Source organism: Dipodomys ordii, unplaced genomic scaffold (genome assembly GCF_000151885.1).
Source record: "Dipodomys ordii isolate 6190 unplaced genomic scaffold, Dord_2.0 Scaffold60, whole genome shotgun sequence".
Lineage (NCBI taxonomy): Eukaryota > Metazoa > Chordata > Mammalia > Rodentia > Heteromyidae > Dipodomys > Dipodomys ordii.
The window spans coordinates 236,880-250,053 of NW_012267276.1; the positions used below are offsets into that span (position 1 = coordinate 236,880).

Consider the following 13,174-nt stretch of genomic DNA (forward strand, 5'->3'; position numbering starts at 1 on the left):
AAAAAAAAAAAAAAAGAACTTCCCTATGACCAGTCATACCACTCTTGGGAATCTCCTAAGACCTTTATATGCCAGGATACCATAAAGACCCTTGCATAGCAATGTTCACAGCTACACTATTGACAACAGTCAAGTTATGGAAACAGACTAGATACCCTAAAATGGATGAGTGGATCATAAAAATGTAGTACATATATACAATAGAATTTTACCCATTCATTGAAAAGAATAATATGTCATTTGCAGGAAAATGGATGGACCTAGAAAAAAAATCATGTTAAAAGAAATTAGCCAAGCTCAGAGAGACATTTTTTTCTCTTATATGTGGAAGCTAGATCTAAAATAAAACTAGGCATAACAATATATACAAGCATAGTGCAGTTACACACAAGCCAACTAACGAAAAGATGGTGTATTTGGGGGAAGACTCCAAAGGTGTAACTCCTCTGGACACCTAATGTACTGTTTATCAAAATGAACACGAGGCAGTAGAACATGTTTTGGGGAGTAAGCAAGGGGAGGAGCACAGGAGTGGAGCGGGGAAGGGTGAGCAAATGTAGTCATGGAGCCATTATATTCCGTGGTCATTATGTAAAAGCTGAACTATGCAACTTGAGGGTAAGGGGGGGATGGGGGAGAACAAAGGAAGAGAGACATTGCCCAGGAAGCATTGTAATAATGTGACGGATGGACTTGCAACCCCTTTGTATAATTACTTTATATGACCAGCTAAAAGCTGGGCAAGAGGAATGGCTCAATAGAACACCATGGTGAGCCAAGCAAGCTGAACAAATATGAGGTCCTGAGTTCAAATCCCAGTGCCACCAAACTGGGAAGGAAATGGAGCCATTTATCACAAATGAATCATAGAGCACGGTAGGTATAAAAATACCTAGTGATTGGCATGTTACCAAATTTCCACAAAACAAATTTCTATGTAATTTCAGGTTGATTTCTGTTCCTCATAGATTAAAAAAAAAATCTGGTCAGGATTAGTGTTGGGAGCCACTTTTCCTGAGGAAAGGAGAAGCAGGGTCCTGGAGCCTTTCTAAAACCAGTTGCTCAGTAAAGATGCCATTTCTAGCATCACTGCCCACTCTGCTCACGTCTGTCCACTGGACCCTTCCCGTGGTGCACTGCAAGGACTCTGGTTTTACTGTGCATGAAATCGGAGTCACTGGAAGTTCAAGATTGGCCCTTTGATGAGATCAGGATGGGGAAGGACCAAGGCCAGGCAGATATGTTAGGAGTCCAGTGGTTGGCGAGCCCTTTCTCTCCATGTGATCTCATTGGCTGCCACTGGCTGCATAGCCCCAGGCCCCCTGCTCTCTTGCAGTCTTGAGCCACTTGAGGCATGTACCTACTTCAGGCCCTCTGGGACAGCCCCCTCCAGATAGCCACATACCTTCCAACCTTGCCTTCACATGTTTGTGTGACCTCACCTTCTACAAGGCCTTCCCTGCCTGCATGGCTGAGAACTGCCTCCTCCCCCAGCCCGCCCTGCCTACCTCCCTGCCTTTATTTCTCTTTCGTGCCTATGGCTGCCATCGGACCTACAGGTATCAATCTGATCGTGCTGTTTCCCCATCTGCCCTCCTGTCCTCTCCTGCTTCACCTGACAGCTCCGCCAGACCTCATGCAGGCTGGCAAGCCTGTCTGAAACGGGCACTGTCTCGGCCCTGCTGTTCCCTGGCAGTTGAGGATGCCTCAAAGAGGCAGGCACCTTGTCCCCTTTGTCTGCATTCGTACTGGGCCTGCTGCAGGTTAGTCTCCATGTCACAGGCCCTTCCAGGGAGCTCGGCACACATAACCTCCGATATCCACTGTCTGTGCTGACCAGCTCTGAAGATGGATCACTTGTTGGATTTTTCAGGAACGCCTCCACACCGAAGTCCCACACTCAGGACATCTGTATGGACTTGGGCTGCACCCCGGAGCCTCTTGGCAAGCAGCTAGAATGTTGAGTCCTCCAGTCCTGTCACTGCAGGCTCAGTACCCTTCCTGCTCCTGCTGGGCCCTCCAAAGGCACTGCCTCAAGCCTGTTGGCTTTCTCCTGAGCCCTTGTGATGCCAGTGTCCCTCCCGCTTCACCACTCTTTGAGAAGGGCAAACGTGGTACCTATTTTTATTCTAATTACTCATTCTGTCCTACCTCATTAAGCATGCATCTTTCAAGCCTGAATACCTGGTGGAAGCTGCATAACCTCTAATTATCCTTTTACCCATGTTCACACACAAATGGCGGCCACTTATAGCTCCCTACCAGGCCCCCTCTGTAAATAACATAAAGTTTATTTTCTCAAAGTAGAAAAGCATGTGGTAGCTTGCTGTACCTGTGGTTTTTTTTTTTTTTTTTTTAGTTTTGCTGGATTACAAGTTTCTTACGCTGAAAGTGTTGTATACCCAGGGCTGGGAGTGTTCTCAGTGGTGGAGCACTTGCCTAGCGTGCATGAGGCCTGGTGTTCAGTCCCTTGCACCTGTGCCAAATCTGTGGTACAGAGTTCTTAGTTGCGAGAGGGTTACTGTGAAAACTAGGATCTCCTAACTTTGCTACTATGTGTCTCATGTCCCTGCCCAGACTCACTTTAGAAATACTGTCCCTGGAGCTAGTGCTGGTGGCTCACTTCTTTAATCCAGGCCACTGAGGACTATAATCCAAGCCACTGAGGAGGCTGAGATCTGAGGATCCAGATTCAAAGTGAGCACAGCCAGGAAAATCTGGGAGACTCACTTATCTCCAATTAACCATCAAAAAGCTGGAGGTGGAGCTGTGGCTCAAGTAGAAGAACACCAGCCTTGGGTGGGGAGACTTAACAGACAGCACCTGGGTCCTGAGTTCAAGCCCCAGGACTGGCACTAAACCAAATCAAACCAAATAATGCTGTCACTGGAACTGGGAAGCTGAGGTTCTCTCCATAGCTACTCCCCATCGTCAGCATGGTAGAAAGCCAGACTGGAATGGAAAAGAGAGTTTTGATCCATTTTAAATTATTCCATGCTTGTCTTCAGAGCCAAAGTTCAGATAAGAAAATTAATCAATTATACTTTTGTTTCTACTCTGAAACTCATGACTGCTTGCTGAAAGGCAGCTTGTGCTCATAGTAAAACATTGTTTACAGAGTCCCAGATGAACAGCACAGCCTTTGGGATTTGGGACCAGGATGGTACATTTATTCCCTGGGGAAAGAACTAACAGTTTGAGATGGGCTGGGGAGGAGGGGTGCAGGGAAGAGGGGGAAGAACTTGATTTTCTAAGATTTTGAACACACAAGGCTAGTAATATTCAGTGGCTGAAATAAACATTGCTAGTCCTATTCCATGGCTAAAATAATTATGTTTATTTCTGGAACTTTTTCTAGGGGAAAAAAAAATCTTGCTGCCTGGGGAGTTGGTTTTGAAATGCAAACTCAAGAGTCCAGAGAGATTGGGAAGTGTGGTATTTTCTCCTTAAAGCATAGCCCTAGGCTTCTTTCATTTGCCCTGTTATCTCCTCTTTTAATGGGGTTTCTGGGCATTTGGTAGACCCAGCCTCTCCACAGGGCAAGCAGCCTGGCAGGGGCACAAACTCTTGCTGAGTCTGTGTGCCAGGGGAGCGAGAAGGGGAGCCTTAGTCAGATCTGGACCTGGACCGTTCTCTCTAAAGCTTAGTAACACACTGTAACTGGAAGGAAACATTCCTGTCCTTGGGACATGGGGGCAGAGTGACACAGAAGTGTCCTTCAAGTCCAGTTTCTTCAGGCAGGAGTCACAAAGCAGAGTTTACTTGCTAGAAAATTCCACTTAGTCACTCCAAAAAAAACAAAATAAAAATTCCCAAAGAGTATGCTTTTGAGCAAGAGATTTGCAGTAGCAAGACAAAGGCTGGTTAAGCAGTGACGCAGCTAACCGACGACAATGCCGGGCTGTGATGGAGGACATTGCTTCACAGCAACTGTAGTCTACACAGTCTCCGCCCTAAATAAAGCGTGTTGTGCTGATTCCAGGAAGAGGCAGCCATTGTATTCATTGCTAACCAAGGAATCGAGGGAAGAATTTTAATCCGTGGTGTTTTTTCATGGCTTGGAAAGCGGAGCTGTGTTATTCATCGCAGTGGTCATTGGCTCTATAGTTGGTGGGTGGTTTGTGTGTGCAGAGCACCGGGGTGGAAGTGTAAAACACACCACAGAATTGTGTGAGATAATCAGACGATATGGCTTCCATCTTCTGTGCACATCTAGAGAAGTAGCCTTGCTGAACACTGGCTAAAGAGAAATCATGGCAAAGGTTGAATCTGTTTTGGAAATGTTCTAAAAAGCAGACTGTTAACACAGTGAGCCATTTTAAATGTAGCTTGTTACATGTTTGGAGAGAAACACATACTCTTTTTATTAGGAACATAAAACAAACTCTGAGTCGCAGTACCACTGTGTGTGAATTTAATTGCTGGGATTAATAAATCACAGCTGCAAAAGTTCCTTTCTTGCCAGAATTCTTTATTCAGCTATTTTTCCCTTGGCCCATTACATTCCAGATTTATGGTCTGCATTATGCCTGGAGCCAGCAGCAGGCTTGCTCTTTTCTTCCTTGGCTATTACGCTGCTGCCACTGCTCTGGAAGGCGTCGCCGGCAAGGACTGCGGGGCTGATCATCACCGATACTATGTGGCTGCTGTGTATGAGCACCAGTCCATCCTGAGTCCAGACCCCCTGGAGCTCACTAGCCGCCAGCAGGCCTTGGAGCTTATGAACCAGAACCTGGACATCTATGAACAGCAAGTGCTGACCGCAGCCCAGAAGGCAAGATTTGCTCCTCTGTTAAGACCTGAGCTTAGCTCCTAGAATGGAGCGCATTGCTCTTTGACTTGTTAGCAGTGGGTGGGAGCCCCCTGCCCCTTCCTACAGCCCCTCTGGAAAACCAGTCCAGCTAAGAAAGCTGCCTTGGCTGGTCAGTCTTGCTACTCCAGACCAGCAACATCTCTGAGCCCATGACCCATGAGAGAGGCAGAATCTCAGTCCTACTCCAGACCCACTGGCCAGATCTTGAGTTTAGCAGCATTCCCCGCTCCTCCAAGCCACTCTTTTTGTTTTCATTTTTGTTGTTGTGGTTGTTGTTGTTTGGTCATGGGCCTGGGCACTGTCCTTTACCTCTTCTGCTCAAGGCGAGCGCTCTACCACTTGAGCCACAGCACCACTTCCTGTTTTCTGGTGGTTAATTGGAGATAAGGGTCTCACAGACTTTCCTGTCCGGGCTGGCTTTGAACCACAATCCTCAGATCTCAGCCTCTTGAGTAGCTAGGATGACAGGTGTGAGTCACCGGCGCCCGGCAGCCACCAGTTCTTGATGTGGCTTTGGGCCAGTTACTGTGCAAGTAGTAAACAAGTGTGGGTGCCAGGTCCCCAGGAATCTGCTGTAATTGGCCCAGATGAGCAGGAGTCTGAGCATTGGGTTTTCAAAGGCTCCCCAGGGAAAGTTTGATGTGCAGAAAAACTTGAAAACTACAGAGCATGATAAACTCATGCTTCATGCAGCCTTTAGAGCTTAACAAAAATAGTATGTGTCCACAGAACTGTTGATTGCTGCCTGTAGATACTTGGGGTCTGTGCCAGCCCTGAGCCAGACAGAGCCCCGCCCAAGCCACAGTGGTAAGGGCACACCTCTACTTGCCTTGCTACCAGGAGGGGGAGGGATAGAGATGAGGTTCCCATGGGGGCAGAAGGGCAGTGTCCATACCCTGTTGGGGAACCTTTACCTGAAGGGCAGTTTGGGCTTTAACCCCAATGGGGGCAACCCAGCCCAGCTTTTGAAGAAGCCCTGCCCTACGTTGGTGTGTACAAACCATCTGTGCTGCCAATATCTTGAAGCAGGGTGCCCAGGATGGCCTGGAAGGACATAGCTATCATTAGTGTGTGTGTGTGTGTGTGTGTGTGTGTGTGTGTGTGTGTGTGTGTGTGTGTGTGTGTGTGTGTGTGTGTGTGTGTGTGTGTTGGTCTTAAGCACTGTCCGCTCCACTTCTGGCTTTTTGGTGGTTAATTGGAGATAAGAGTCTCAGACTTGGGGCTGGGAAGGTGGCTCAGTGGTAGAGCGCTTGCCTTGCATTCATGAGGCCCTGGGTTTGATTCCTCAGCACCACAAAAGCAAAAAAAGCCAGAAGTGATGCTGTGGCTCAAGTGGTAGAGTGCTAGCCTTGAGCTGAAGAGCTGAGGGTGTTTCAGGCCCCATTACCAGCAAAAAAAAAAAAAAAAGAGTTTCAGACTTTCCTGCCTGGGCTGGCTTTGAACTATGAACCTCAGATCTCAGCCTCCTGAGTATCAAGGATTACAGGCGTGAGCCACTGGCACTGCCTGGCCTATTGGTATATTAACATTATAGGCTAGACTACACACACAATCAAGTGTTTGTGTAATATATGTATACACACATATATTTACATGCATATAAATATATATGTAAAATTACATGCGTAATTATATGTGTATATAATATGTATGTTACACTTATATAATATAGTATATGTCTAAAGTGTATAATGCTATACAGTATATATGTATATAGTATGTAATATACACAACATACATATAATGTACGAGTATATGCTACATATAGTATTATATACTCTATATTATGTAGTATACACTATAGTATATATTATATACTATGTAGTATCATATACTATGTTATATAGTATATATATTATAGTAAATGCTATGTATTATACACATAGATATTATACATAGTATATACTATATTATGTACATATATTATCAATTGTATTATTGATGCTGATATAAAGGAGCTTGAAGACCTGGTTCAGTACTTCTGAGGGATGACACTCTCTTTTGTTCCATTGTGGTTTCTCCATGAACACCTTCCGTAGCCCAGCACTGTTTCATAGGTGCACTCATCCTAGTGGTGGCAACTTCTGGAAGTCTTCCTTTCAGTGCACAGAAATCAGAAACCCCTAGTTCTGCCGGATCCCCTCACTATAGCATGTCACCTCCTGCACACTTGAGGACAGCTGCCATGGTTCCCAGCATCGATCCCCTCCGTCATTATCCTCAGTCCCTTCCATAGTTCCTGGGGAGATTTGCTTTGCAGCCTGCCGATAGGCCAGGCTATCCCAATGCAGTTGAGGCTGAAGGAGGTTCCTACCACTCTCATTCTGGACTCTGTCTTCAGGAAGCTGTGGCAGTGACAACTCATGGTGGACTTGTGAGGCCCCCACTGCCATTTGACACCCCCATCCCTATACCCTTTACACACACACACACACACACACACACACACACACACAGCCTCCTGTACTTCTGGAACAGATTGATGTAACCTGAGAGGCAGACCTCACATTTCTGCCATTGGATGTTGGATTTCATCTTTCCCCTGCTGGTCTATTTATGCATCTGTATATCTGTTCCCTAAACATCTTTCACACGTTTTGTTCACACCCGGCTTCTGTCTGTGCTGAAGTCAGTGTGAAAACCATCTCAGTGAGGCCTCAGCCTCCTGCCCACAGCAACCATTCAGGACAGGTTCGCCAGAGGCGTTGGCCTGCACACTGCCCCAGCACTGGCCTCTTGCTTCTTCAGCAGCCCAACACCATTTGGCAAGTGCCATGCAGAACCAATCCTGGCGACTGTCAACTCCTCAGCTTGCAGTTTGTGACCTGCCCCCAAAGGAAACATGTAACCCGGCCAGGGGCAGACACTATCCGTTCATGGTGCAGGCACAGGGAAGGGGCTGCTAGGTGGATTTGGGTGCTCACTGATAACCCAGCTCCCTACAGGGTTATGTCTGCATGTGGCAAAGCAACTATGAACAATTACGTCAAGCAAGTGTCCAAGTTTTTGCTCAGACTTGCCTGGAATAGTTGGAGATTTCTCTTTAGGTAGAAGCCCTCATAGGAGGAAAGGAAGTCCAGTGTAAAGGTGATTAGGCAGCAGTACTCGGGTTAGCGACCTTCATTTCCAGAAGCAGTTCTTAATCTCATTAAAATCTCTAAGTGATGGTTTCAAAGATTTGTGAACTGCAGGACACTGGTGGGTCATGCCTGTAATCCTACCTACTCAGGAGGCTGAGATCTGAGGATCATGGTTCAAAGCCAGCCCAGGCAGGAAAGTCTTTGAGAACCTTATCTCCAATTAACCACCAGAAAACAGGAAGTGGTGCTGTGGCTCAAGTGGTAGAGTGCTTATCTTCAGCTGAAGAGTTTTTGGACAGCACCCAGGCCCAGAGTTCAAGCCCCACTACTGACATCCCTCCTCCCCCCCACACACAAAAAACCCCCAGATTTGTGAACAGTGTTTATTCAATAAATCTTCTGTGTGGACTATATAGACATGCTCACTACAGTTTTTTTCTTATTACAGAAAGAAAGTTGTAAACAATTAAAATATCCATTAATAGAGGAGACCCTATGGTATCTTCTTAAATATAATCTGGTCATCACTAGTTACTTTTTTTGGTGGCAGTATTGGGGCTGAACTCAGGGTAATCATACTTACTAGGTAGGCATTATACCACTGAGCCATGCCTTTAGGCCCTTCCCCACCCCCACCCCCATTTTGAGATGGGGGTTTCACTTATTGCCTGCACTGGACAGTGAACCTCCTATTTATGCTTTCCACAAATAGAAATCAAAAAAGAATTTTCGTTGTACTCTAGAAATAAGTGTCTGCTATTTTGGGTTCTCACACCCTCTGCTGCTGCTTCTCCACCCTGAGCATTGGGGTCAGCGTTTTAGACTTGCCATAGAATCTGTATAAGTAGAGCTCAATGGGAGAATGAGGCTCTGGCGTTGAGCACTGCTCTGTCTGGTTATTGGTTTTTTGTTGTTGCTGCCAATGTCACAGAGGCCCAGGATATTCGCAAGTATGTGAAAAAGGCTTGTGGGTTGTCCAGTCCAGAAGGGAGCCTCTTGTTCCCAGTTGTGGAGTTGAGAGCTCAAGGAAGTCCTGGTTTCCATGCTGAAACCACATCCTCACCTTGTACCTCTCCCAGTGGGTCCCAATCATGGCTGGGGATTAGAATCACTTGGGGGAACTTTAAACACAGTTGCCAGGAAACCTCTCCCTGCCACCCCTTGAGCCAATTGAGTCAGACTTCAGGGCATGCTCCAGCATCGGTGTTCTCAGCAGCTTTCAGAATGAAGGCTGAGAAGCACTAGAGATGCCATCTCTGTTAAGGGGTGTAATATCCAGGCTCTCTAGATCACCTGACCAAGTCCATCTCCCAATGTATCACCAAGAACGCCAGCCCCTCCTAACTGCTCATCTGGTTAACTGTGCCCCTCACCCATCTACTCACTCCCATCTTCCCTGACCTGCCCTCAACACAAGGAATGGTATTCCTAAAGGACTTTTGTCATTGTGCCCCGTGGATCAGACTAAGCCAGACAGCTTCTGAAGGAAGTTGCTGAGACCTGAGCCTTGTAGCCTGGCTCCCAGTACAGAGTAGCTTGTTGGTGCTTCCCTTTTCTGATAACTAACAGACTGCACTTTGGTGTTTGGCTTTACAGGGTGTGCAGATTATAGTGTTTCCAGAAGATGGCATTCATGGGTTCAACTTTACAAGAACATCTATTTTCCCATTTTTGGACTTCATGCCATCTCCCCAGCTGGTCAGGTGGAACCCGTGCCTGGAGCCCCACCGTTTTGCTGACACGGAGGTATGTGAAGATCTCAGCCTTCCTGCTTAGGAGGCTGAGGGTGTGCAGAGTTGAGCCACGCATTCCACAGCATGCTGAGATCCAAAGGAGACAAGCCTGTCATAGGATCAGCAAAGTCCAACCCTACTTCCTCCATTCCATTAAGAATGTCTGCCTTTGAGAGGCGTGCATTCCTCTGTGGATCTTCTACTGATTATGAAAGAAGCATATGAACAGAAAATCATATACATGCTAAACAAAAGGGGGGAAGATCTACAAGTTCACCACCACAACCCATCCTTCATCTTCCTTTTTTTCCCTAGAGAAACTTTGCTCAGTCATGTGCTCCACATCCAGCTCTATCACTTTCTGTGTGCTCTTTGTGTACATTATTGATGTCCTTTCTAACATGTGTTCTGATTATAACTTGCTACGGCAAGCAATTTGTGTATGTGTGTGTGCGCGCACTCATACAGGTGCATGCGCCAATGCTGGGACTTGAATTCAGGGCTTGGGTGCTGTCCTTGCGCTTTTTTTTTGGGGGGGGGTCCAGTCATGGGGCCTGAACTCTGGGCCTGGGCGCTGTCCCTCAGCTCTTCAGCTCAAGGCTAGTGCTCTACCACTTGAGCCATAGCGCCACTTCTGGCTTTTTTCTTTTTGCTTATGTGGTGCTGGGAAATCTAACCCAGGGCCTCAGGCATGCAAGGCAAGCACTCTACCACTGAGCCATCTTCCCAGCCCCTGTCCTTGCACTTTTATGCTCAAGCTTAGTGCTCTAACACTCAAGCCACAGCTCCATTTCTGGCATTTTGGTGGTTAATTGGAAATAGGAGTAGCTCAAACTTTCCTTTCTGGGCTGGCTTCGAACCTTGATCTTCAGATCTCAGCTTCTTGAATAGCTAGGATTACAGGTGTGAGCTGCTAGTGCCTTGTTAAATTTTAAGTTATTTTATAGATTACCAGGACTGGGAATGTGGCTTAGGGGTAGACAGCTTGTCTTGTATGCATGAAACCCTGGGTTCTATTCCTCACTACCACATAAACAGAAAAAGCTGGAAGTGGCACTGTAGCTCAAAGTGGTAGAGTGTTAGCCTTGAGCAAAATAAGCTCAGCACCAGTGCCCAGGTCCTGAGTTCAAGCCCCATGACTGGCAAAAATAAAATATAAAGATCACCAAACTTCTGCATTAAAAGATTTCATGTCTCCAACTAGTCTGAGTACCTGTTTTCCTAACCTTTGTCAATGCAAGATATGCAATTGAATTTTTGCCATTGTAACGAAGATGTCTCATAAGTTCGCATATATGTATTACTAATGAGACTGAGCATCTTTAGGTGTTTGCTGGCTATTTGTATTTGTTCTCCTGTGGGTCACCTGTTCATATTTTTTGCATGTTTTCATTAGTTTTTTATTTTTACCTTATTTATGATAACTATTTTCTATGTTAAAGACACAATATGGGGAATTTTTCTACAAAAATATGAGATAAAAGAGGATTTTTAAAATACGTGATTTAAAAATAACACGTTTTTATACTTTTTACTTACTTTTCGTTCTACTCTAGGTCCTCCAGCGTTTGAGTTGCATGGCCATCAAGGGAGAGATGTTCTTGGTGGCCAATCTAGGCACGAAACAGCCTTGTCTCAGCAGTGACCCAAGGTGCCCCCATGACGGGTACTACCAGTTTAACACAAATGTGGTGTTCAGTAGTAACGGCACCCTTGTTGACCGTTATCGCAAACACAACCTCTACTTTGAGGCAGCTTTTGATACCCCTCTTCAAGTGGATCACATCACCTTCGATACCCCCTTTGCTGGCAAGTTTGGCGTCTTCACTTGCTTTGACATCTTGTTCTTTGACCCTGCTGTCACACTCATCAGAGACTTGGAAGTAAAGCACATTGTGTACCCGACCGCCTGGATGAACCAGCTCCCGCTTTTGGCAGCCATTGAAATTCAGAAAGGTTTTGCCATGGCCTTTGGCGTCAATGTTTTGGCAGCTAACATCCATCACCCATCTCTGGGGATGACAGGAAGTGGCATACATACCCCTCTAAAGTCCTTTTGGTACCACAACATGGTAAGCCCCAAAGGTCAGCTTATAATTTCCCAGCTACCCCAAAATCCGTCATGTCTTGTTGGGACAGAGAAGGCAAAAGATAAAATGGACTCATTCCACAGTAAGTTTTTAAAAATGGTGTCAAGTGACCCGTATTGTGAGAAGGATGCACAGGAAGTCCATTGTGAGGAAGCTTCAAAGTGGAACACGAACGGGCCTCCCCCGTTCCACTCAGAGATGATGTACGACAATTTCACACTGGTCCCTGTGGAGGGAAAGGAAGGCCATCTCCGAGTCTGTTCCAACAACCTCTGCTGCTACTTACTCTATGAGAGGCCTGTCGTGTCCCAAGAGCTGTATGCCCTGGGGGTCTTCAGTGGCCTCCACACAGTGCACGGCACGTACTCCATTCAGGTCTGCGCCCTGGTCAAGTGTGGAGGACTTGGCTTCGACACGTGTGGCCAGGAGATCACAGAGGCAACGGGGCTATTTGACTTTTACCTGTGGGGGAACTTCAGCACTTCCTATATCTTCCCTTTGTTTCTGACCTCAGGGATGACCCTGCAGACCCCTGACCAGCTGGGCTGGGAGAATGAGCACTATTTCCTTAGGAAGACTGGACTGTCATCCGGTCTGGTAACTGCAGCTCTCTATGGGCGGTTGTATGAGAGGACCTAGGCCCAGAGTGAGGCCTGGGGGTAGATGCTGGTCATTGTGTGGACAACCCCGCCCTTTCACAGAGGACCACTGGGCCTGGAGGGGGGGAAGCCCACTCCTGGGGCATACCACATGGTTCCCTGAGGACTGCAGGAAGCCACGGAAGAGGCAGGTTCCCTCTTCCTCTTCAGTGTCAATGACAGATGTTTTCTGGTATTTTCTGTTCCATTTGTCTTTTTCAAGCCACTTCTGGCAAATCTTTTAAGTACACAATTGGTTTAAAATAAATATGTCAGTTGATACTTTACACATTCACAAGGCAGTGGTTTGGTTTGTTCTTCATTGTTCAATCAGTGATATCCAGGATGTGTAAATATTTTGCAAGCCTCAAGTATTTTCTTTTTTGTTGTTGTTGTTTATTTTCCGGCTTGAACTCGGGGCCTGGACACTGTCCCTGAGCTTTTTGCTTATGGCTAGTGCTCTACTACTTGGAGCCACAGTTCCACTTCCAGTTTTCTCGTAGTTAATTAGAGTTAAAGATCTCATAGGTTTTCTTACCCAGGCTAGCTTCGAACCATGATCCTTAGATCTCAGCTTCCTGAGTAGCTAGGATTACAGGCATGAGCCACTGGTGCCCAGCTTACCTCATATATTTTTTTTCTTTTCTTTTTTCTTTCTTTTCTTGCTTGCTTGCTTCTTTTTTTGCCAGTCCTGGGGCCTGACATTAGGGGCTGGGCACTGCCCTTGAGCTTCTTTTGCTCTAGGCTAGCCCTCTACCATTTGAGCCACAGTGCCACTTCCCGCTTTTTCTGTTTATGTGGTACTGAGGAATCAAACCCA

The 13,174-nt window shown here is 46.4% G+C and overlaps 1 protein-coding gene across 2 annotated transcripts in view; it reads left to right on the plus strand.

Annotated features, from left to right (window-relative positions):
• Window positions 1-12,641, plus strand: part of Btd (biotinidase) — a 29,225-nt gene extending 16,584 nt beyond the window's left edge. For both annotated transcript variants that reach the window (XM_013022166.1, XM_013022165.1), the window contains exons 2-4: window positions 4,510-4,774; window positions 9,490-9,639; window positions 11,183-12,641. In XM_013022166.1, coding sequence (XP_012877620.1) covers window positions 4,514-4,774; window positions 9,490-9,639; window positions 11,183-12,355 — 1,584 coding nt within the window. In that variant the 5' untranslated portion in view covers window positions 4,510-4,513 and the 3' untranslated portion in view covers window positions 12,356-12,641. The remainder of the gene's footprint in view (window positions 1-4,509; window positions 4,775-9,489; window positions 9,640-11,182) is intronic.
• The last annotated feature ends 533 nt before the right edge of the window (window positions 12,642-13,174 follow it).